This window comes from Equus asinus, chromosome 18 (assembly GCF_041296235.1).
Source record: "Equus asinus isolate D_3611 breed Donkey chromosome 18, EquAss-T2T_v2, whole genome shotgun sequence".
Lineage (NCBI taxonomy): Eukaryota > Metazoa > Chordata > Mammalia > Perissodactyla > Equidae > Equus > Equus asinus.
The window spans coordinates 16543144-16570517 of record NC_091807.1 but is presented as its reverse complement, the minus strand read 5'-3'; the positions used below and the strand labels follow the sequence as shown (position 1 = coordinate 16570517).

Genomic DNA, 27374 nt, shown 5'->3' with positions numbered 1-27374 from the left:
ATGGCGAGTTGTATATACAGTTTGTGTAATAGGAATGCGGGAGACGGAAAGATTTTAAATGATGTAATCTAGCCTTTGCTTCCCTGCTTTGGGCTGGAATGCCCACAGCCTGAGAAGGAAGTTCATTCTCCTCCAATAAAAGCAATTCATGCTACTTAAAATGGATTACTTCACATAAGGATATCTGATAAAAATTGGGAAGCCATCTTGCAAACTGTCTATTGAAGAATCATTGTTATTACCGTGTTTGGTTTATTTCTTTATAACTTCAGTTGCTAGAAAATTCTTTTTTATTCTCAACCAAGTGTTTATTTCTTTGGCTCTCATTGACTGATCCTGCTTGTAGTTATTAATTTTTTATAGAGTAAATATATCCCTATCTTCATCTCTCAGTCTTTCAAGTACCTGAAGACTGCTTCTAGTGTTATCATCCTAAATGCAGGTATTCTCTGGGTTTCTGTCTCTGAAACTCACTCTGGTCTTTTTCTGTTTTTCCTTCCCCACTCCCCATAGGCATCTGCACCAAGCCTACCATATTATCTGTACACCCCCCCAAAGAATCTTGCCTTCTCTCTTTTGAATACTTTTTCACTGTTTGAACTTCCATTTCTCCCTTACTATAAATATAAATAACTCATCCATCCTTACAAGCCATTAAGAATCAGCCTATGTCACCTCCTCTTGGGATGCTCAACTGGTATTCCGGTCTGGTTAAGTACATCCCCACCTGCTCACTTAGCACCTTGTTCTTACATATAAAGTGACAATCTAATCCTCGTTCTGTATGTAATTATCAATTTGCCTATCTTCTTACTAGACAATGAGCTCTCGAACGACAGAAAATCTGTCTTTGACATCTGTATTTTCAGAAACTGGTTAAGGCCTAGTTTAGAGTATATGCTCCATTAAGTCCTAGCAACTGAGTGAACCATTTATGTAACATCTGCTGTTGATGCATTGAGTAGTACATTAGGTGTTAGCATGTTTTCCTTTAACCCTTGTCTTACAGATATAAAAATAAGCATATTATAACTATGGCTTTAGCTTTCTGTTAGAATAGAATTTTAGTTAAAAAATTCTAAAATAGTTCTCTGGAAGCTCAGATGTGCTAATGTATTAAGGAGCCCCTCAGGTTGGAAGGGTGGGTCATGGAAGATTTGGTGAAAGATGCAGCACAGTATGAGAAGCATGGGTAGGGAAGAAAACGGAAGCCATTTCTGGTAAAGAAAGAATTAGTGTAGCATATTGAGGATATGATCTGGCTGGCTGTCATTAAGAAGACACCAAGACATCAAGAAGCTGCTGGATACAAGCCTAGGAGTCTGACATTTAACCTGTGTCAAATGAAAGCCATAGGGGACTGTAGGTCACTGGAGAAAGACAATATGCCTGACTCTATAGAAATGCTAATCTTTTGTCTTAGATCAGGAACAACGGAACCAGAGAGCCTACAGTTTCGTAGATGGTCTTCCCAAGAGTCTTGATATTAGCAAAAGAGTCCTTAGGTCTTACTGACCAAGTAGAGGTAGGAAGGTTAAGTCAAAGGCAGAGATGATGCTTAGAAAAACAATGACAGGTCAAATGAAGATCATTTAAGGCGCAGAAGGAAATTTATTGCCTTGCCAATTCCTGTTGAAACCAAGCTAATCCTATCAGTGGATGGCACAATGAAGCAAAACATAAAGTTTCATCTTTTTATACCAAAAAAAGTTAAATTTTTATGTCTTTCTTTTTCACCTATTTATCTATCCCTATATTTATCATTACTTATCCCACTGTACCTTCATGACATCTTAGTCTCAGGAGCCGGCTAGCCCTACCCCCATCTACTATCTTCATCTCTATCTACAATACAGAGGCTTCTACTCCTGTTTTCCAGGGCTTATTATGTCTGATAACCTCTTTCATTGGCCCAAGATCAGGACTAGAAGGAGACAAGGACTCTCAAGAAAGGTTAATTTCTTTGGTCTTTTTCAAGGTACAATTTTTAAAATGTTTATTCAATATTTACTCTGCGAGAGTAAAGCCATGCATGCAAGGTATTTTTTTTTTTCCCCCACTTTAAGCTATTTTTCTTCTTTGGAGTGAGTGGAACCATCTTCTCCTTTCCAGTTTTGTAGAGGATTGACTGTGGAGATCTGCATTAAAGCAGCAGTTCGGATTTATTTCTCTAAGTTTTCCACATTCCTTAAGGAGAAGTATCCCAGATACCTGCCTCACCTTCATCAGGATCTGCCCAGAGAAATCCAGACAAAGAGCAGTATCCACTGCAGAGTTTATCAGGATAGTTTTGCTAAAGGGACCCTTCATGTTTACATGTTTACAATATGCAGGATAACTTTATTTTACTAGATTGGGAAAATTTGTTGAATATAGACTTTTACATATAGGCCTGGTGGGTTATCAAAACCCCAGCATTTTCTTTGATATTTAATAAGTAATCTTTTATTTCTGTCGATGGTAAAATCACTATGAAATTATAGATTATTTGAGCTGAGAATTATTTCTTTCCCTTCCTGTATAGCTACCTACAAGATCAATGGAGCCTAAACCTTGATACATATTTTATCATGATTCTCAAATAATATACTTCATCAGTGTAGACATACTTTCACCTAGCTGTGGCTGAGCTACTTTTAAATCAGAAGTGGGTTTTTGAAAGATGCAATACAAAGGAAGCATGAAAATGTCTGTACAATAAATTACAAGTGGGTATTTTGGGAGACTGAGAAGAGAAGGATAGGAAAAGGAATTTAGAAGCAGGAAAGAGAAAAACAAGCAAACATTTATGCTTAAACAATCACATATAAAAAGATAGACTCCATTCACAGGAAAAAGTGGCAGACTCTTAACTCATTTTTAAAATTATTTTAATTTAAACTCCAATGGATAAAATCAGGAAACAGAAGTAACTGAGTTCTCAATTAGATAACAATATCCTCACCAACTGTGAAAAATATATCTAAAAAAACTGATACCACATGAGTTTAATTATGTATATGGTCAATTTATAGCACTAAGCTCAGTCATTAACATATCTTTTCTTCCTTTTACAAATATTATTTAATGTCAACTCCTGGCCCCCTGCTAAATTGTGTGTGTGTGTGCATGCATGTGACTGTGTGTATGTGTTTAACCATTCTGCAGGACAAGCAAATGGTTTGCTCTCCTGGGAACACTTTGTTATTCTGCTTTGTGGAAAATGCTTTGACTCAGAGAGCATTTAGCAATTGATTCTTTTCATAAAATGCTGTTTACCCTTTGTGGCAATATGCAGCTCATCTTGCCCTTTGAGTACAGATGAGTCACAAAGTTAGGAAAGACTTTCGTTTGCTCAGCAACCCTAGAGGTTATCAATATCATTAAAGAAAATAAGAGATAAGAAACATTTTGATTTATTGCACACAGGCTCTCTGTACATTGATAGGATTTATCTGCTTAAAAAAAAAAGCCTCAGATATTCTATTGGAACAAGCACTTTGAGATGAAAATGGCCATTGTTTCCTTTTTTTTCCTAAAGGAAGAATTCTCATTTACCTTAATAAATAAAATCAATTTCACAGCAACAATAGAGATCATAACCAAACTACTAAAGTAACAGCTGAAGCTTTCTTATTAGGTGAAACACAAATGTTCATTATGGTTTTCCTGATTTGTACTATATATCTCTCTTATCTCAAAATTTACTGTGAATAAGAAAAAGAATTTTTAAAAATACAACCTTATGTGGATACAGGATATATAACTCTTGTCCTTGTAAAGTATAAATTATTAAATGCAATGTATAATTCACAACGAAGAGCTCATCTTTCCTACAAAGATGTTTTATGCCTGAGGATGAACTAATGCACTTACTTTCAACTCAGTGAAGGAAAATTCCAGATTTGTACTTTCTCTACCAAAAGTGCTCGACCTCTTCTACTCCCTAACCCAAATAAAATAAAAGCAAGCGTTCGGCCAAATTAAACTTGTGGAAATTACTAAGAGCAAATGCAGATTTAATCAGAATTAAAACTATCTCGTGTGCAATTAAGGAAAAGGTGAAGATGTGGAATTGAAGACAGAAAAATTAATGGATACTGTTCACTCTCACTTTAAATATACTTAATCCTGTCCGTTTCACTACTTTGGGGAGGAGGGTTGTTAAGGAGACAAAATTAAGGGAGGAGGAAAAGAAGGAGAAAGAGAGGAAGAGGAAGAAGGAAAGAAAGAGAAAAAGAGTAAGAAAGGAGGAAGAGGGTGAGGAAGAAGAAGCGGAGGGAAGATTCTATCTCTTGAAAGCATAGAGAGAATAAAATATTTTTTCCCTTTCCCTCAAAAATCCAACTAGCTATTTTCCCCATCTATTTGAATATAAAGTTGTGCTAACAATGCAAGATAATAAAAGCCTGGGGCTGCATATAGGTAAATGTGTTGTATTATCTTTCCTATTGACAAAGAGTTCATAATGGTATTGACAGCCTTGGTGTTGGGGGTTTGGGGACAGGAACTACATGAAAACACCTTTGGCAGACAGGGGCTCTGGGTTTCGCCCCCACGTCTGACACTAATAAGCTGTATAACTCAAGGCAAAGTTACCTACATTACTCTGAGCCTCAATCTTCTCATTACTAAAATGACAATGCTAGCCAACATCAGATGCAAAATAGAGTAATCTCCCGCTTCTGCAGCTTGTGTTTAAATAAATATGGGGTGGGGCTTGGGAGTTATATGCCAGTTAGAGTTTTTTAAATTGCAATGAACACAACACATGACTAAAAGTGCCTTAAAGAATATGTGTTTATCATCTGACAGCACAAGAAATCTGGAGGCTTCAGCAGAGATTAATTTGGTGGTACAACTCTGACATAATCAGGAATTTAGGTGCTGTTCTTTTTTCACTATGCTAACTTTAGCTTGTCAACTGTAGCTTGTCTCATGGTCACATCTCAAAGATGGATGTGCCAGTTCCAGCAATCACGTGTGGACATAATAATGTTAAACAAAGAAGAATAATAGTCTACTACAGGCCTTTCTTTTGTTAGATATGGAAAAGTTTTCCAGAAGTTTCCTGTTAGTGTCCCCTCAGATTCCAGTGACCAGGGGCGGGTTATATGCCCATGAATAAAACCATCATTTATATGAGAAATGGTTGGAAGCCATCACTTTTCCTGAAAAAACAGAGTTACTCTCAAATAAAATTAGGAATTGGCCAGCATGGAAAAATTAACAAATGTGAAAGAGTAGATATAAACAGTGTCTGTGACAAAATATATCTTTATCAAAGACAGCACGTGATTCCTTGTACAGGTAAGTTTGGGGAACCCTGAACTCAATCGTTATTAAGGAGCCTTCTCCTTTACAAAATTTGGTTACAATGATTTCAGCAAATGATTGGAAAGTTATAGATGCTAACATTTCAAAACAATTCAATAAAGATCAAGCAGGAAATTAGCATATCAGGGTATCCTGTTCATTTAAAAAATGAAAAATCAGCTATATAGAAAGGAATCACCTGCTAAACTGTGAATCTGAATAGTGGCACAGACATTAAGAGGAATATCCTACCTAAAGGAGAGGCTGATCTACTACAATCTTTCAGGAATATTCTGATCCTATAATATAGACATAGAGGAAAAAAAGAACATTTATTTTAGGTCCTATCAGAATAGTTATATGGACAGATAAATAAAGAATTCTTTTGGAGTTGATGAAGTCCTTCAAGAATCTCATTAACTTATAGAAATCACAAGGATATGAGTGTGACTTCCCAAATTTCAGAACCAGCAAACATAAAATTTAAAATTTGAGTTTCCCTAGTCTGCCTCTTAAGGATCCAAGTTTTCTCTGAGTACTCCCAGCTTACTGAGGGGTACAGAATGAAGGTCAGAGCCAGAGTTTTTCTCCCAAGAGATTGTATCCTAAGAGGATAGCGTGAGGCAAGTAGAAATGTAGGCAAGCGAGCAAAAATCTTTCAAGTATCCCTATTGGGCCAAAAATGTATTAATTTTTATGTTTCTTCAAACTGTGAACAGTGGCTGGCCCAGTGGCATAGTGGTTAGGTTCCTGTGCTCTGCTTCAGAGGCCTGGGGTTTGCAGGTTTGGATCCCGGGCGCAGACCTAGCACGACTTGTCAAGCCATGCTGTGGTAGCATCCCACATAAAATAAAGGAAGACTGGCACAGATGTTAGCTCAACAACAATCTTCCTCACAAAAAAGAAAAAAGAAAAAACCCTGAAAAAACCACCAATGAAGAAAATTTTTTAAATGCATGTTTCAGAGCAAGGAATAACTAAAAGGGAAGATGATTCGGGCTGTATCTTTGAACTCTAATGCTGTGGTCAGAGATCCGAACTCTTGACCATGATATTGAATACCCCTGAGTCCCAAATAATCTCAGGGATGCTCGTCTTCTTTCTATACCTTTAAATCAGGGCATATTTTGAAATTTTATATTAAAAATAGAGAAGAAACGTAGATATAGATCAATTGCTATCAGGCCTTCATAAACTATACAGAAAAATTTTCTTTGAAATCAGTAAAACTATCTTCCTACTTAGAAGTCCTCTGTGAAAAACAACAAATCAATACTCTTAATTCCCTCAAACAGTAAAATAAAAATAAATACCATGATACCACGTGGTTATGTTTAATTTCACACAAGTGACATTGGGGAACAGGCTGGCCTAGGGATTAGTGTGTTAATGTGGAACTCAGAAAACTCAGATTCCAATTCTGGATTTGTCTTTGTGTTCTTGGAAAAACATTTAGTCTTTCAATTACTTTTTCTTCCACCTATAAAATAAAGATAATATTTGACATAACCTAACTTGCACAGTAGTAATGAGGATTAACAAGGTGATAACTATAGAGAACTTCAAAGACATCTTACATGAATTGAGCACAAGTCATTTGAACAAGACTGATTTTTTCCTCTTATATCATCTTTTGCTCTGCAGAAATGGCAGCATTACAGTCATATTTGACCTTTTCTTTGCCCAGTGGGTGTCAGATGAAAATGTAAAAGAAGAAATGATTCAAGGCATTGAAGCAAATAAATCCAGCCAACTGGTCACTTTCCATATTGATTTGAACAGCATTGATATCACAGGTATCTGTGAACATTATTTAATTTCTTTGAATCATTAAGCTATGAAATTAAAATTTGAGCTATATACCAGGAAAGCAGTGGGATCACTCTTGACTTTAGGAACATGTCTTATTGCCTGAGGTAACACATTTACATGAAAAATGTGAAATACCAAGAAGCTGTATTTGAAGAAAAATACCAAAGAGAAAAATTTTGTAAAATATCAAATAGCAAAAAAGTTCTGAAAATACTGGCATGCATAAATGTTTGTGGGTCTTACACATTCTTGGCATTGGTCAAACACACTCTGATTTTTCAGGTATCCTCCATCAGAAAGTGACTCTCTTTTCTTTCTGATAGAGTCATAGACATTATTAGATTAGAGTCAAACATCCAGTCTCTAATTGAGAAATTAAAAGAAGAAGAGGAAGAAAAAACAGGAGTCAATGAGTTTGATTCATCCCGCTTACTTATTTATAGAGTAAAACTTTATTCTTAAAATGATAAATAATTTTAAGATAAGAATAAATCAAAAGGGAAAGAGATACAGGGTATCAAAAGTAATAGTGGGACAATGTCTATCAATGCTTAGATTATTCTAAATTTTCCATTCTAGTCACCCCCCATTCAATTTAATTCAATAAATATTTACACTCTGTGCTTATTTTGGTTGAGAACAATAATAATTTTCCGGATCCACAATCCCTCATGTGTCATCCTTGGGGACATTTATGTTTTGGAATTTAGAAATCTTTGGATGTTAGAAAGCTAATCAAAATATCAATATCCACATCAAGTGCAATAAAGGCAAAGCACTAATGCCCTGATGCCGGGTCAAACAGCTCTGTTACAGAATGAGATCAGTCAGACCAGGTTTGCCTCTAATCAAATAAATAAAGCATATGGAAGTGGCTTGTTTTGTTTTCTGATTTTGTAGTAGTAGATAGAAAACTGTGGACCTCTCATTGCTTTTCTTTACAGCAATGGTTCATCAAGCAGTTTTCTCTTTCATTAAGTCTCCTGTATATCCCATAGTACCAGTTCAGTGAGAAGACAGCTGACGTTCTTGGTGCCTCCTCTACCGACAGTTGGGTCCCCTCTGGCACAGCTGCCAAGCAGAGACTGTTTGTTTTGGATCTTTGTCTGATTCAGAAGAGCTGAAAACTACTAGTAACTCGTATTAACTAGAATAGATGTTCTACCACCAACACATTTACTCCTTACATCAATCTTATTATGAGATATCTTTACTACCCCCATTTTATGGTGAGACCAATGCACAAATAATATTGGTAAATTGTCTTAAATCACACAGCTATTTAGAATTGGGTCAAGGGTTCTGACCCAGGTGGTCTGACTCTGTTGTCTGTGCTATTAACCATTATACGATAATTTGTTTCCAATGGTTTTGTCTTTGAGTGATATTGATTGATTTGTTTTCAATAGTCAATTTTCTTCCAGAAAGTTGACTTCTTGCTCTCTTTATTTGAATATGCATCAGTTCCCGAAGGTCTGTTATGGCATATGAACTGACAGGTGTACTGAAAATTATTTTCATGACTCCCTAAAATTGGGCTATTTTGGGGAGGGAAGTTTGTGGTTTTAAAAATAATTTACTTATTTAATAAAACCATATCCTTTGAGTTAACTTAGAATAAGAGTCATGAATGCAATAAACTTTAACACAACATCAACTCGAGAATATGCTCCATAAGTTGAAGTTACATTTAACTTGTTGAACTATTTTAAAACACATTTACAAACATGATACTGAGATTAATTTTAGGTATTTAACATTCACTTGTATCATGTGAATTTTGAGATTTATAACATTTTAAAATTGGTTAAGAATTTCATAAACACCTTGGATTTTTGTATAGTACACTGTCAAATCAAACACAATACAAATTAAAATATCTTTATGAAAAAATATTACTAACCTTATTTTGTTATCTTCTTCATTAATAATCTACCATATATCATTTATGAAATTGCTATAGATCTCGTAGGAACTAGACAATGTAGAAATGAAGAAATACTGAAATAACCAAGTTAGTAGAAAAGAATGTACTTGTTAGCCTACTTACCATAAATACAATTTTGAATAAAAACAAATTCACTAGATGAAGGTTCTTCATAAGATGTGCTTTTGTTTACTTTATATCTTGCCTAGTTGGGTCGTTATATTTTTAAAACTATTGAACATGTTAAATGTTGAGGAAAATAGCCAGTTTTTAATCATTTATAAAAAGCCCTTTCTACTTAAACAGTACTTAATTCCCAGTAGATATTATTATGTGCAAGATTATTTTGACATCTTTCATATATTTCAGTGTAAAACCATTGGTTCTAGGTCTGATGAGATCTGGTATGTGACGTTACATTAGTTGTCTTAAATATAAATTATTCTATATAACAATGATAAATAAATATCTTTCTTAAATGGGTAAAATAAAGCAAAGCAAACTTTTTGTATAGGTAAATTATATAGGGTGGATATACATAATCTGGAAATTCATGAAATGTATCACAATCAAACAATAATAGACCATTCGGCATGAAATGGGATACAACATGAACTCTAAAGGGTCAGATGCACTTTGAGTATTCAAACTGCACTTAATGTTTTGTAAAATACTTGTTTATATTACAAGCCCAAGCTTCAAATGAATTTTGCTTTATTCCAGCATCTTCGGAGAATTCCTCTACAATAATCCCTGCAAAAACTTCAGGTCAGTACATACAGAATTTTTGAAAATATAACTTGGTGACCATCAAACTCCATGATGTTAGGGAAGAATTCATTTTTTCTGATAGCTCTTTCTGATACATTTATTCTTCATATTGAAATGTAAAATGCATATATTTGGTTAGGAATAATGTAGTTCATAATATTGCAGAGTTCATAATGCCTAATTACATATGAAATGGATATGCTTTTCCAATGTTCCTTTCATATTTTAAATTCTATACAGCATGTATACATGTATGATGTGAGAGTGTGTGTGTGTGAGCCCAAAATATGGTTCTGATCATGCAGCCTAGGAGATGACATTATGACATTTGTAAGGTCACTAGAATGAGGAAAAGGCTATTTAAAAGATAAGCAAATGATAACTTTCAAAATGTATCACTCTCTTTGGAAAGGAGAATCTGACTTAATGTTAACTTTGCTCTATTCCAGCATTTTCTTCACCCCATCTTTCTAACTACAATTGGTTGCTACTGCTCATAAGATTACAACTTCTCTTTGTCTTATCAAGATCATACTACTATCAAAAGAGTTTGTTTGGGGAAATTATCAATAATTTTATGATAATTTATCAAAAATTTTCAATAATTTTCTGTTGTAGAAAAATAATTTAAATTGAAGTCAGAAGATCTGAATTAATCCTAGTTTTGCCAACCACCAGAATCACTTCTCTTTACCCCTCTGGGCACTTCCCTTTACCCCTCTGAAAATCTGCTTCCCATAAATTGTAAATAATAAAATTTTTATGAATATTTCAAAAGTCATCCCAAATATCAAATTTATATATAAATGATTTTAAGTGTAAATTGTTATAAAACTATAAAGATATTACTTTTGGTATTATAATCATGACCATTTTTATCATATTTGAAAGATCTATTTTTTTTTTAAGTATCTTCTTGGGCCAGGTACTACATTTTTCAAACATTACCTCGTTTAATTCTCAGAAAGATGCTGCAGAGAGATACTGCAGATGCTGCTTTCTTTTTCCACTTAAAAAGAAATAAGTAATAGGCAATGTGTCCAAACTCACACAGCTATTCAGTGGCAAACTCAGGAATTACAAGCAATTCCTTTAGACTCCAAAGTTCAGGATCTAAGCAGATCCCAAGCTTCTATTCAAATCATGTCAGATTAACCTAGCACATTTAAGACTATAGTCATTAGGGAATCAATGAGTCCTTTTGTTTAGTTATTGATCATCAAAAAACGTCATCTTCTTTAACTAAAAAAGCAAATGATGACAAAAATCTAAAAACCTCTGCATTACAATTCTGAAAATCAACACAAACATAAAAGATTTATCCTTGGATCCAGATACAAATGACATATTCTTAAGTTTATAGATACTAATGATTCACAGTAAATTAAAAAATTCTCTAAGGTTAAACATTAAACAGAAGGAATATACAATAAATTCATAATAATCAGTTTAAAATGTAATAATCATCTTAATGTCATTTATTTTTACAGACAAGCTAACAACCAACAGTCCTACTGCAAATCCAGGTCAGTTTTAATAATAGCATTTGTATCGTTTTTAAAAAGTTTTCACTTATATTTCATTTTAGGCTCCTGAGAATTCTCTGATAACATAGCAGTTAATATTACTCCTATTATATAGACAAGAAAATTAGAGCATAAAAGTTTACAGTTTTAACTTAAACTTTCACTAAAAGTGAACAATGTATTTGATACTAATGATTGGATTATCTGACCTCACTCCAGTCCTCTGTCTATTGGAACTTTAATTATTATCTGCTGCTAAGAATCCACAAAGAGAATCAAAATGTTTTCCAGAAGGGATGCAGTTTTCATCAAATGTGAGGGATTTCCTCTTTGATTTTTCTCTCTCCATGCAAGTTAGACATGCTTGCTCTCTCCTCGTAACATGGTGCTGGTGGTCAAACCAGTAATGTAGCAAAGTAGCCTTGGATTCATCCATTCAACAACTTTTCATTATGTCCCTACTTTGTGCCAACTCCTGGTATATATCTTTGAAGTACAATTTCTCTGGATTCCTAGTAATTGTCCACTGTGCTTCTGTCTATCTGCTGGTCAACCAAAGTGCCTTCTCTGGTCCTAACTTAATCTTCATGTTGAATGACCTGGGTGTGCCTCATCTCTTCAGGTAAATTCAATAAAGCCCATATTGCATAAATCTTCAGCTCTTAAAATAATACTTCCGTTTTTATGTGTTTAGAGTTTACATCAAATATTATAAACATACCTGGAAAAAACATTTGTGGAATTACAAATGTCCTTCTGGGTAAGACTTCATAACTCTTGGACAAAATAGTTGGTGTAATGTTTGAAAAACAAAGTGATACATGAATCATTAATTAAAATGCATTGTGAAACAAGCCATGACACCTCTAAATCATAAAGGTCTTTTTGGTGGGATAAGACAGCCTGGGGTTGTATATGGTTATATCCACGTGGCAGCACAGCATACAGAAAAATAAAACTGCTGTTCAGCCCATAGTCCCTTCTCCAATGTGGAAAACTATTTACAGGATCTAAAATCACCTTTCAACACACCCTCAGAAAATGCTTGTAGGATTGATAGCGGCTAATTCCTTTAATCTAAAAATAAATCGAAACAGGAATTTTAATATATTTTTGAGAAATTTACTTCTCTAACTTTGAAAGTCAGCAAAAAATATCAAATTAGTGTCCTGTTTTCTATTCGTCTGTCTGTTTATTGATTCATTGAGTGATTCATATAACCCGCAGTTATTGAGGATCTCTGAGGTGTATAAAATGTCCTAAGAGAAAAATGTGGAATGACTTAGGGGGAAAAAATCAATGTTAAAGCAAGAAATCCTTGGACTTAAAACAAGTATTTTTCCTTTATTATCCTGAAGACAAATGTATCAAAAACATACAGAAATGGATGAACCATATGCCCTATTTCCTTTGGCCGTAGGAGATGGTGAATGAGGGGACAGAAAGCATAGGGTAATATTCTACCCATGCTTATCTCTGCTTGGGAGTGAAGCAGAAATCTCCTTTGCTACATGGAAACTATAGGAATGAGATCAGTATATATTTAGCCTCACCTTTCACACACTGATATTCAAAGTGAAGACCAAAAAGTGACATACAATTCACAATCATTGAAAAGGCATGAATCTATCTACCATTAACTAATTCCACTGATGACTCAGTATGCAGTGTGTGGTAAGCTAACCACTCTTTTTAAACTTTATATTTCTTGTCTGAAAGATAAATATTAAAATGTATATCTTAGAGAGCGGTCATGAGAATTAAAAGAGAAATAATGTAGATACCACTGTATTGTCGCAATTCATGACTGGCATAAAGAAGAAATACAACCAATGTTCAGTCCCTTCTCCCTTCCTCCTTCTTGCTTAGCCAGGAAAAAAAAGTTATTGGATACTTTTTTAGAAAAGATTTTTCAAAAATTAAACTAAGGTTAAAACAAGAAAATGGTACTTGGTAATGCTCATTTTAATCTGATCATTTACTTGACAAAAAAACTCCACTTCTGAAGCTTTCCTGTTATTGGAGATTGTACTGAATAAACTTAAGCAGTCCTCAAAGAATTATGATAAGGCAAGTAAGTGGCAAGATATTATATTCCCTCTTTCCATGCGTTACATGAGTCCCCAATCATCCTTCCTATTTTTCCCTCTCATACAGCAAGATACTATAGATTTATGGAGAGGAACGAGGCAATTAAACTTGAAAACTGCAGTTTCCAAGCAGTAATTTATTATGAATATGCCTTTCAGGGATGTTAAGTTTATTCTCATTTTTATATGTCTAGAAGAAAGAGTTTGAGAAAAATCAACAAATGCATGCATCATATACCTGGCATTAGTACTATTATAAATTCTGCCAAAGAGGATTTTTGTATGATAGTGGGTACAAAGCTCAGGAGGATTGTGTTCTATTGTTCAACTGCATTTGTTGCCAATTACCGTAAAGTTTTACTAGTCCATTTGGAACCCTAGAAGAGAGAGATGGGAACTGAGGTCGCCTTATGCTGATTGATTTCTTGGCTACTACAGAGTGCCTAGAGGGGTTGTTTTGGGCAATTGCTCACATGCTTGAAGTGTTTCTAGAATACAGTTTGTTCTAGCCCTTTGTTGCTTACTGTGTAGGCAATGACTTCAGAAAAACAAAAGTTTCACTATCATGGGCTTTCTCAACCTCATACAAAACGCAATCATGCTACAATTCCTCTATGTGGAGGGGTTTGGGGATTGAAGAGAAAGAATTGGCTGATTTAATGAAGAACACAAAATTGGGTCAAGAGAAGTAAAGGCAGAATTATTCTTCTCAATTGAATTGTCCCAGGACTAAAACGCAGAGACTTTACTCAACCCCAAATATATTGTGACTTTAAGGATTTTTTTTTCTCTACCTTTGAGAGATCAACATGTATATATTGCTGAATGCCCTCCACTAATTTAAGCCATTCCTACACACATGATATCAGAACTACGAAAGCATCTTTCCACTGTAATTTCATTTGGATTGACCAGCCATAGTCTTACTAAGGGATTAAATTTGTTCTATCAAAGTAGATGATAATTTCTGTAGTGTGATGGCTATTTTTCCAGTACAGTGTAGTGACATGAACTTGGTCTCTAAAGGCAGGCATTCATGGATTCAGATTCTACTTCACTACTAAGTAAGCTATAAGGATCTTGGCTTAATTTGTCTCAAACAGCGTTGGCTATCAAGAATTATTATTCCCATTTAAATAATACCGAAAATAAAAATCTAAGATTTTCAAAATATGATTTTCAAATTATTATCTTGTCAGTGACACTTCTTGTAACCAGCTTGGAAGAAAAGAAATATAATGGATTTCAGTCTTTTTATCCTCCACAATGTCTAGCACAAAGTAGGCACAGAAGTTCCTTATCCTGAATCACTGGAAATTGCTCAGATTTTGGATCTTTCTGAAGTAATCACATTTGAGTTTATACTGAATATTTTATGATATGAATATGAATGGATAATTAAAAATTTCCATTTGCAGAATTCTAAATAATACTAATTACTAGTGGGCTTTCATAATATGAAAAAAATTAATATACTAAAGATAAAATACCATATAGATATAAAAACGTGTTCTTTTTCCCACACAAGATAACAGTAACTAATATTCAGACAATTCTATCAGCTTCTAATAAACAGAATCAATTATTATTCTCTTGGTGTGCATTTCTTTAAATAGAATTTCTCAACTCCTTCCCTCAAAATTCCCTATTGAGGAGTACAGTACAGACTTCTCAGAAACTGAGATATACCAGAGAAGAAATTAAAGAATAAGAAGGAAGACAAATTAGTCCACAAGTCGAAGAACTCTAGTTTTGAGAATGAAAAGTCATTTTGAAACCTGGTATCTGGCTAATTTCTGTAACAGTTAATGTTTAAATGAATGGTTTTGTTGTAAAATATCATCATAAATGTGTATGTAATGAGATGAGGGAGAGACAGAACACTCAGTAAAAATATAATCTGATAAAATCCTAACATGCACTACCCTTATATAACAATTATATTTATATTTTCCGTGTTAGTTTTAATTTGAGGAATTTCTCTTTCTTCGTAAACCAAGACAGCTGAAGAGTGTTTATGAAACAGAATCTGGAGAGATAGAGAGTATAACTCAAACTATAGTACCTAATATTTTCCCCTGTAAATCAAAATATTCAAACTAGAGTGATTTTCTAATCCCACCATCCGTTCTTCTTGTAATCACTATCGTTACTAATGACAATTAATAATTCAATGGCCATTCCAAAATTGTAGATATCATTTTTAGTCCCACTTCTCCACCTCTCTTTGATCAGGAGCACATTAGGTTACTAAAGCTCATTAATTCTACTTGTAAAAAAGCAATTGAGTCCATGCCTCATCTCCTCTGCTAGTGCAAGAGTTCCAACCCTCATCAACTTTCACCTTGACCATTGAAACATCTTCTCAACTGGTCTCCTCTCTCCACATAATTCTTCACATGGTCCCAGAATTGTCTTGAAACATAGACTGGTCATATCATACACATACATAAGAACTTTCAGTGCAATTGCCTGCAGAAAAAATATTTCTAATATTTTACAAAGGAAAAAATGTCCTCCAGGGTTTGGAACCAAACTCTCTTCCTGCTATGGTTTCTGCAAACATACTGCCATCAAGAAAGTTAGACTCATCTGTTTTCCATATATTAGTGTGCTCTTGTCACATCACCATGTTTATATTCTATATACCTCTCTTCCCAGTGCATTTCTAGGCATCCTTCAAAACCTAGTTTATGTGAAGATATTTTCAACTCCTGCCTCAGAAGGAAATGAACTGCCTAATCCTTGGTGTTCCCATAGCACTTTTTATACCCTTTGTTTAAAAATAATTAGTGGTAAACCAGTCTCCCACTAAACTCCAAGCTCCAATCTCCATAAGAATAGACACTCTGTCTTACTCATTTGTTTATCTCCATCTCTTAAATATGCTTGATACAAATAAGATCACAATAATTACTTGTGGAGAGAATGAATGATATTAATGAGGTTAAGGATCCCATGTGGTGTCACTTACCAGTGTGGTTTTAAGGTTCAACCTATAGAGTTCAATAGGCAACAGACAGAAAGGTGAAGCTTCAGGAAATAAAGTTCCCATGGAAAGCATCAGGAGCACCAAAATTATACATCTTCTTAGCTATATCCCATAATCTATTCTTTCAAAGGCTGAATACTTAAGATTCTATTGATTACTGTAAAATAGACACAGAGTTTCTAGAATAATACTATTTTTTAAATGTATTTATTTATTAAACATTTATGAAATATCATCGACGTTATGTCTTTCGTGGATTAGGGACTCAATGATTAAGCACTCTCTTGATGAGTATCTCATATATATATCAACAATTATAATACGCATTTGGGTTTATTCAATACCATTTTTATCATTCTTTTTTTATTCTCTTAAATGGAGGTCTTTGATTTGGGAATGGCTCTAATCTTTATCCTGTCCTATTTTAGATGTTAGATATCCATATATTTCCCAAGAGTTTATATCCATTTTAATTAGAGCTGATTACAAAAGTCTCATTTAGTTGTATATATACCCAGCAACCCTGTCTATACACGTTCCTAATTAAGTATTGCCTTAGTTGATTCATTGACACAAGCACTTTTATTTTCTCTGTTAATTTCGTGGAGCATGAGAAATTTCAGAATCAGATATATTTTTAAAACCCAGCAGATGGCAGTGCAGTGCTGGTTTTAAGATTAAGAACAATAACAACAAAATGCTATGGAGCTTAACGATTTTTTCAAAAACTTTAAACCATCATTGTTATTCTAATTGTAGACAAAAATATTCAAATAAAAATATTTGAAAGTTAAAAAGGTATGTCTTTATCTAGTTGGCATATAAGAATATCTTATTTTTAGAATGGCACCTAAAATTTCTAAGTTATTTTCTAGAAGTAAACTGTGTTTCTTGGTGCATCTCTATACTTAGATATGTGAAAGAGGAGCAGTGAAGGACAGGACAGGCTGAGTGGTGCAAATTGATCAGACCTGGCCAGAGTACAATTCGGAATCCTTCCAGGGTGTGTTTACATCTTCCCCGCTAAGAACCTCTGACCCAAGAAGCAAAGAGATATTGAACGGAACAGCCATTACGTTTCTCCACTGCTCAATATAGCGATGTGCTGGGAATTTTAAGTGTTTTCCTTTACTATAAAATGGCTTTCGTTAACAAACTTTGCTCTGCATAATGCAAAGCTTGATTTTAGTCACTATATTTTCAACCAATATGTTTATAAGTTAATGAAGTGGCTACTAGATACTGCAGATGATGGGATAAACCCTCCAATATATTGCCCCATATGACACATACAACAGCCCCAGGAGGAGTAAACATTGGGGGATAAATGGCCAAACTGTAGTATTGACTTATCAAGATGGAAATAAAATAAATATTCCTATTGAATATCTATGAGGAAATATATATCTTCTTTTTCAAAACTTAAAATTCTACATTTTTACAAGTGATTGATTCATCAAATGAAATAGCTATTTCTATCAGAAATTGAAATATATGCTTACAAGTAAGGACTAAATGACAAAAAATACATAATAAATATTCAAGCATTGTACATATCTCATTGGTTGGAAATTAAATCTACTATGCAGCAAACTTATAAAGTCAATCTTTTTCTCAAAAGGAAACATCTCAGTAGAGTGCCTGCCTGGTTCAAGGCTTTGTGCTGATGCTCTAAAGTGTGTTGCAATTGATTTATTTTGTGATGGAGAATTCAACTGTCCAGATGGTTCCGATGAAGATAATAAAATCTGTGGTAAGTAACGTCCTCCCTCACTCTTTCTCTCCTCTCTACTTTTCATCTTCCCTGTCTCTGTACACACACACACATGCACACACACCCCTCAGATACCAGAAACTACTGGAGAATGAAATATCCCAATAGCCACGATCATAATTTAATACAAAATTTAAAAAATAATTATATTAATGTTTTCCTTAACTTTATTATACAATATTAAATATGAATTAATTACTCAGAATTCCATTTGATGACTATAGAAAGGATGCTGTGATTAACAATGTCTGCCATGAGTGGGGGAAGAGAGTGGCATTATTTTTCATCCCTTATTAAACTACTCAAACCATTAGGAATTTGAATTTGAATGCTTTTTCATTTTTTTTGCCATCATATTCTAATATCAGTCTTTTTTTTTTGGCTATTTTAATGATTCCTAACTCAGTAAGCATCACTCCTTAATTTTTACAGTTGCTTTTATTTGCCTTTTGGGAGAGAAACAACAGATAACAAATGTACTGGAGTTGTAGTTCTGTGAATAATGGAAACCAGTTTTGAATAAGATCTTAATGTCTGATGAATAAAACACCATATTTTGTTTGTAAATTTTAGCATCTGTTTTGAGTGTTAATAATAACTTTACCATTGTTATTATTATTATTAGTTAACACTTAAGTAGTACTTACTATATGCCGAGTATGGCTCCAAGTGCTTTAAACATATTTGTTCTTTGACCTATTTCTTCATTTTTAGCTTGGTAACATATATATGCATAATTATGCATAAATATACATTGATAAGTAATATGAAGAACTATTTGAATAATTCTAACCTATTATAATCTGTTCTTTAAAAATTAAACAGAAAGCATGAATTGAACAACTTTTTGGTGTGTTTTAGGATAGGCTTTGACCATAAGCACAATTGGTTCCTGAAATGTGTAAAGGCTGTAGTTACAATTTGTTTCACTTTGCTTTCCTATTATTTGTTGCACTTTGCCCTTCTTGCTTGATATTAATTGATAATGAATGCTCCAATAACAACCAGAGATTAAAAAGTTGCCTATCCACTCCGTACATACTTTAAAAGACAGGCACTTGGTCTCTTTCCTAGTACCAACTCAAAAACGGCAACTCGACTAAAGAGGCTTCTATTAAGCAATCCCAATTCAAATGTTCTTTGATAAAATGCAAACCTTCAAAATTTAACTATATACTTTGAAGTGCACTCAGAGCATATTGGAAGAAAGTGCAGGCTACAGATATTTTTAAATCTATTTTATATAACTAAGTTACTCAAAGGAGAAGAAAGCCACATTCTTTTTTGCTGTGGTTTTCAGGCAGTTTCCAAACCCTTTTCAGGGAGAATATGATACAAGTGTGCCATCAAGAGGTAACAGAAGTGATGTTGATCTATACTTCAAAAATAACAACATATGTCAAAGTTAGACACGCAGCTTTAAGCTTATATCATGATCAATAATCTTAAAGGCAGGGAAATATATGAGTTGAATAATCAAAAAATGTACTATACCTCTTATTTGGTCTATACTGTCATGGAGTTAATAATTTTCATGATAAATTAATATCAGTGCATATAAGAAAATAACCATAGAAGTATCATATAAGTGTGACAACTTGCCCTAAGATAAGTTGTAAGGCCATGAATTATTTTTCTGAGCCACTATAAACTCATGACCTAAGCCTCAGTATTAGAACTGAATTAATTCTCTAAGTTTACCTTAAAGACGTAATCAAACTGCATTATTACTTTTTAATGTTATGCAGGTTTTGTGTTCATTGAACCTTAGTATCAACTGGTCATCTAGCTTTCTTAGTGTCAATATGTCACTAACTTACTTAAGCCTCTCGATCCTCATTTTTCCATTTTTCTTTACTCTCTTCATTATTTGTATTTTAAAGTTAACATTGTATCTATTTTGGAAAATAAATTTAAAGCCTTGTGGAATAAGGAAGTAAACAAATCAATTACTCTGCCCATCATTTAATCATTAATAATGAGGAGCCCAAAAGCCAAGTGCACTTGTCAGCACCAACTCGAACTTGTAATAGCATAATTTCTATATGAAAGCCCTTGTCCATCAATCTACATTCACAGAAAAATTAACTTAGAATTCTCTCTATATGAAATTGACCTTTGTGCTCTCTTTTTTCTCCAGCTGTGAGCTCTAGTTCTAGTTTGTGTTATTAATAGAGTCATTAATGTTGACTTCCTCACACAGCTTCCTTTTTTAGTCTTTACTTATTTAGGTTTGCACAACTTATAGCTGACTATAGCTGAACCAGAAATTTCTTTAAATTGTTTTTCTCTTCTGATTAGAATTGCATCAGCAAGAAAGTTTACTTTTTAGCTGAATTATGAGAAAAAAAGATGCTGACTCACACCTTTAGGGCAATGTTCAGGCCTATTTAGAAGTTGGCAAGTGTCTCCATAGGTTGCTTGCATGCCTCGTGTACGTGCAATATACCTGGATAGATGGGCATAGACTATGTTTGATGTATATATCTGGAGAATTCAATGCTGTGAGCAAACACACAGCTGGTAAAAAGAGCCAGCAGAGGGAGCTCTCAGTGGGTCCTCAGAAGACCCTTATGAATCACATCCTACTACAGGCAACATTTTGGATAGGGCAATAGAATGTCTGGTATTATTTGACAGGCTCATTTATCTCTCACTCAGAATTTCTTCTGATGCTGCACTGGAAAATACTGTGCAGTCTACAAAGTTATAATCCTGGACACCCAGTAATCCTACTCATCCATGGCTGGGTTGTATGTGTTTTTCTGAAAGGCTATTCTGCCTCATTGTCTTATGTAAAATTAGGTTCTCCAGAAACATCCTGAAATTAAGTAAAAGAATGTATGAGAAAGCCCCTAGAACAAGCCTATATTTTTAAATATTATACTTTGGCATTCTGAACCTTGTTATTGTCAGTAGTTCAATACCATTATAATTTTATTTTAGATTTCTTTAGAAGTATTCTTCTTAATCTTTACTTGCTTGCAGGAATTCACCAAAGGCCCTTTAGAGTAGAGCTAGACCTGTAGATTATCCATTCTGACAAAAACTCAACAACTTCATAGAAAACTAGACAGGCAGACTGATTATATTCTTTAGGACAGGCTAAATACTACAATAAACAACCTTAGTAATAGAAGACAATAAGAGTTTATTTATGTCACAATCCAAGAAAGATGACAAGGGGCTGTGATCTCTGTAGGCATTTGGGATACCTGCTACTTCCCCACCGTCCCTTCTTTCCCCAGTGTCCTCCACTGGATTCTTTGCAACCTACTGACAGAGAAGAAAAGAATGTTATGGAAGATCTTTTTAGAAATCATATCTGGAAATAAACACAATCGCTTCCTTAATAGTTTATTGACCATACTCAGTCACAGGGCCCCACTTTGGGAAGTGCATTCCAGTTATGTGCCTAGGAAGGGACCAAAAAAGGGTATGGGAAACATGCAACAGTCTCTGCCACCAGGGACATAACTCAGCTCTTTGGAGAATTATGGCTCCTGCTGTGCAGCACAAAGCTGTCCACACCTTTCCCCCAAAATGTAGTGAATGGATGTGAAGAATTACTAAAATGTGATCAGCTTTGCAAATAGATTTTACAAATTCTTCAACCAGTCTTGTTTTGTTCTCTTTTTTACTCCATCTTTTTTTGCTTCCTCCTGTTGGTTGTGGAATGCTACTGCAAACATGATTTATATTCTAATTTTAAGAATGCTGAAATTCTTTTTAAATTTCTTGTTTCTTCTTTCATTTACAATCTCCTCCTCCACTTCTCAGCTCAAACAGTGGATGATGTCATCATGGTAGTTCTATATATTGTGGTATTAGGAAGCGTAACCCAGTATACTCTGGAGTAAGACCTGACTTTGAACTGGCACTTATAAGCTGGGAGAACTTATGCTAGTTACTTAACCTCTCTGTGCCTCAGTTTCCCCACCTGTAATTTCATAAGGTTGTTGTGAAGATTACATTAATATATATATAATGACTTTAGAACAATGGCTAGCACACAGTAAACACTCGATCAATGCTAGCACTTACATTTTAGGGCTGGTAGGCTTGATTGCTCTACCTCAGTAAATATAAACTATTGTCCGCGGCCATACCACCCAGAATGCGTCTGATGTTGTCTCATCTAAATACAAACTATTTACTATAACAATGGATTTTCTTGCACTGCTTGTAATCTTAGAGTCCATGTGTTTCTTGATAGACTGCGACTAAAAGTCTCTGCATATCACATAAAATACAAGCAGATACTATTCTTACTTTTATGGTCATTGACGCGAAGAGATTAATTGTCCCATACATTTGGCAGAGTTTGTGTTGGGCAGAGTTGACAGTGAAGAAGGAGATTTTTTTTGCCTTTTAGAAAATTATTTAGCGCTGCATTAAAAAGTCACATATTTTACTATTTATCTTCAAATCATACAAATTAGCCTTAATTGTTTTTGTTTGCTCCAGTATTCTACATAAAGAGATTCAGTGACTCTCAACAAGCCACCATTTTCTCTATTTCCTTTCCTGAGCTCTATGACAGATTGTTAAGAGTTTAATCCTTGCATCTTGGGTCATGATCTTTTCTGTTCTCAGTTTTTTGTTTTATTTTGGTTTGGCTTTTGCCTACTGCTGGGAATCAGTCTATCGAGTCATAATCCAATGCAATGAATCCCTAAGCCATTGTTCACAAACAGACTTTGAATCTTAAAATTTATTTATCAAAGTGATTTTTATGCTTTTAAAAGAATATACCAAAAATTGCAAAAAGTCAACCAAAAACACAAGATTTTTACCAAGACTTCTGTGTGCTGTTCAATTTTGTAACTTGATAGAATCGCTGTATAGTATTACAATGGGCTTTTACATCCATCAATTTAGGATTAGCTTATTCTAGCATTTAGATTACAAGAGCAGCAATCTAATTAATTTCTTTTATTTTCCTACCCTCTGTCAATGCTTCTGACATATGAGGAATTAACAACCTACCAGGAGAAAAAGGATACATTCTAGGAGCCATTATTTCAAAATATGTTATCAATAGAACTAAGTGTACAGAAAATAATCTAATAAAAACTAGATTGTGAAAATCCAAAGGGCTTTGTTTTTTTTACCGTATACTTTACGTAGCAAGTGTAAGAGGAAGATGACAAGCTATAAGGTATAGCTCCTGGTTCGTGCCTTCAACACGATTTTAACCCAGTTGAAAATGATTCAGATACAACTTAAAGACAACTACTAATGCATGACATTAAGAGAAGTATATGAAATAAATATGCTGTAAGAGTTAAAAGAGGAAAATGAGTAATTATGGAAAGCAAAAGTCATATACAGGAATATTGAATGAAAATATTGAGCTATATAGCAAGTCCATACAAAAGGAGCAAGAGCAGTGAGATTTAAAAGATGAGTGCAGTAGACTGAATGGATGAAATTCTCCACAGGCCACTGGCAGCGTACATACCATTTGCTGGCCATGCTCTAATCGTTTTCAGGAGAACATAGCATTCAGTGCACATACTTGAAATTCATCCTAGCTCAAATTTAGTGGGGAAAATAAGACAAAAAATTAGTACTTATTTGTCTACACTGGAAGTTCACAATTTAGATATTTTTGTTTCCTTACAAATATGAAAGGTTATTCTAAAAATACAGCCTCAGTATGAGTGTTTAGAAATGAAATGTTTTTCTAGGGAAGTCTAGGATGGGATGCTCAAGAGTATTTGAAAATAGCTAATAGATTTTAAACATGAGATCTACTCTCATTTGATCACTTCAGTTTTGTAAACTGGTCTCATACAGATTCAGTCATGAGTGGGCTGTGAAGTGTTCATTAGCCAATTTAAATCCCATTCCGTTTGAAAACTTTCCAAGATCGTTTTTGTCTAACATTAATTGTCATTTTTTCACAGCCACAGCTTGTGATGGAAGATTTTTGTTGACTGGATCTTCTGGGTCCTTCCAGGCTGCCCATTATCCAAACCCTTCTACATCAAGTGTTGTTTGCCAGTGGATTATACGGTAATATGCCATCTTCTATTTCCAGTTCTTAAGTCATAAACTCTCTCTCTGATGCAATGCCTTACTACTTTTAGAAGTGTGTTTATTTTTTTAATAATAGTTTTCATTAGCTATGAAGCAAAGACTTCCTAACTGATAAACCATGCAAGAAGTTTCCCTCTCATTCTTAATTTTTTGAAAAGGTATTCTGTCCTGTGAGCAATGCTGTCTAATAAATAAGGCCATCTCATTGGGCTCTGTAGCGACTTTTTTTTCTGTGGTTGGCACAAATCAAGTGCTGCCAAGGTGAACAGCACACCTCTATATCTGTGTATCACAAGAAATGGTATTTCATGTCACCTGCATCCTGGCTACAGAATAGTTCCTTTCTCATTGTGCCAACATCTGTGTGAAAATCTTCAGTGACTGATTTAGTCACTGCAGAGTAAGAGCTGGGAACACGCTCTATGTATATCCTTTTTGCTATATCTTGAATAACGCTGGAATCAGTTACTATATTTGACCTCCAAGTTCTTAATTCAATTGACCATTCCAGTCATTATGATGATCAATAATCAAACTGCTCATGGCTGATCTACCTTAATGTTTACTTAAGTATTTTTCACAGAGGAGTAGTATCTGTTGTTCCTCCCAGCTATTTGAAGGGAAAAATAATTTTTACTCAAATAAATATAAGGAATACTGAAATAAAATCATTACAACTTAAAAAGAAAAAAGTATAGGACTTCTCATAGCCTTAAATAAGTTAACATGTAATGTAAATCTCCCCCAAAAATATATTTCCTATTAAGCCACTGAACATTTTTCTCCCCCAGAGTATTCAGTATAAATGCTCTATGAAATTCACTTTGGGAAATGACATTCTAGTTAGATCATTTCTCTTCACAGCTGGATGGGATTATGGTTTCCCAATCTGACCTACTGTCTAATAGTTTTAATCGTGGTGATGACTCACAAGAAAACTAGAGGAATCAGCATAACAGCTGATTAAAAGAAGGTTAAAAGAAGAAGCCTCAGGTTCTTGCTAATTGGCAGGAAATGGCCCCATAAAGATTCACGAGGTTGTTTTCCTGCGTAGTAGCCCAGAGATGAGATGAGGTATGAAGGGAAGATTGTCCTAAGCACTTTTACTTGACATTATTCAGAGAAAGAAGAACATCCTGTTCTCCTTGAAAAATTTCTATTTTGGAGTTCAGTCCCATGCAAGTTACGTGATCACTAGGAGGATAATTTCTCCTGCTTTCATGCTCTAGATAACATGTTAACGTTTGTGCCAAAAATAAGATTTTGCATTAAAAATGGCACCTCACTTGCCAAGTGAAAAATTAACCAATTTAAAGGATATTGTTTCCAATATAATAACATCAAATTTAAAAGGAAGCATCTATAAATGGCTATTAGCATTGCTCATAAATAAAATGAAAAATAGTCTATTCCTTATTTAAAATGTCAGCAGAAAGCCTTAGAGAAATCTTAACTTGTTTCCCCTAAAAATGGAAAGAACATGAATCCTAAATGAATTCTTCACATAATCATTGGAATTTTATTAATACCAAATAAAGATAATTTAATTGTTAAATCCACTTCTTAATAAAGCAAGGTGAAACTTACAGGGAAGCCTTATAAGCAGAACACAATAAACTTTTGTTGTAATAGTAATGTAATTTATGTAATAATCACACTGTTAATTAAGGGTTTATATAGTTCTCTTCCTTTTTTCTTTTTACTTCCTTTTCCATTACTTAATTTTTGAAACTATTTTAAGAAATCCACCATTAGTGCAGGGATTATTTTTAATACCCAAAGAATCTGAAAGACTACCCTAAACAAATACTGTACTTCATGATGAAATTATGATTTAATCAAGCATATAAATAATCTAAGTATTTTTTCTTCTCAAAACTGATTATTACATTACGGATGCATTGTAAGTGATAGTTTATTCTTCCTGAAGATGATCAAAGTAAGGATAAAGACAAAGATGTTTCGTACAAGTTTAGAAGACCTATTAAACAGTGGAGAAATGTTTAAGATGCAATGAAACTATATTTTGGGCTGGACCAGCCCAGCCCTGGAATTATATGAAGACCACATTTAGCAGAATGTCAATATTAAGACTGTGAGTAATGGAGACAGTCTGTGTGAGTTCAAATCCGGCTTCTTCAGATTTAAGATCTGTGATCTCAGGTAAATGACTAAATCTCTTTGATCCAAAATGTCTACGTCTGTAAAGTTCAACATCCTGAACTTCAAGGTCAAAGTCATTATTAAGAGCAATAATGAATGTAAAGTGCTTAGCCCCTTATTAAGTGCTCAAGAAAAGTGGGCTATAAAGATTAACTACGGATTCGAAAATGCAAAATGTATAAACTACATTTAGAAACATACCATTTCCCTTCAAAAAACCAGGAGGTAACCATGATGTCTAACATTATAAAAACATCAGATATTATATCGTGTAATTAATCTTACCTTTATAAATTCCTGTGTTTTTACTGAAAGTTGGCTTTTCTGAATGAGAAGAAAGTAGAAAATAGTATGCATGGGTTTCTTACTTCTTCCTTCAATTGTCTATTTTGAAAAAGTAAAGGACTCCTGAACATGAAGGATCCTGGGGAGCTTCCCTCACATCCCTTAGTTTCATACCTTGAAAATAACATCATGTGAAGAAAAACTCATAATATACTTGCCTGGAGACATCAAAACTTAATTGAAACAGCAGAAATCTTCCCAGAAGTCTGCTTCATTTCTTCTTCCTCTATCTTCTTCAGCTTTGACACTGGACTCCCTAAAGGTCTCACCAACAGAATCAGTCCCCCATCCTTGACCTGACCTAACAGAGATGGAACTTATGTAAATGGCTGCTACCATCATCTACCTTGCTCTCCCTCTCTCAATCTGGGCTGGGAAGATCTGCTGCTCCCTCATATTAATCTCTTTTTACCCCTACCAACCTCCTGTGGTTACCAAAGAGAGCTGAGAGTAGCTCTTGAGTGTGGCATACCTTGCATTTACTTGTCTGTCTCCAGGGGCTGTCAAATATGAGAGCACATCACAATCACTCTGGAAGTATTTAAAAATTTACATCCCATAATCCACTCCAGAATTTCTGAATCTGTTCTTCAGGGTTGAGGTCCATATGTCAATATTTCTTTAAAACAAACTA

At 34.2% G+C, this 27374-nt stretch overlaps 1 protein-coding gene across 2 annotated transcripts in view; it reads left to right on the top strand.

Moving 5' to 3' along the window:
* Positions 1 to 27374, top strand: part of TMPRSS15 (transmembrane serine protease 15) — a 117386-nt gene that overhangs the window by 5970 nt on the left and 84042 nt on the right. For both annotated transcript variants that reach the window (XM_070488730.1, XM_070488729.1), the window contains exons 4-8: positions 6940 to 7091; positions 9758 to 9802; positions 11296 to 11331; positions 18035 to 18166; positions 24100 to 24208. In XM_070488730.1, the coding sequence (XP_070344831.1) occupies positions 6940 to 7091; positions 9758 to 9802; positions 11296 to 11331; positions 18035 to 18166; positions 24100 to 24208 (474 nt within the window). The remainder of the gene's footprint in view (positions 1 to 6939; positions 7092 to 9757; positions 9803 to 11295; positions 11332 to 18034; positions 18167 to 24099; positions 24209 to 27374) is intronic.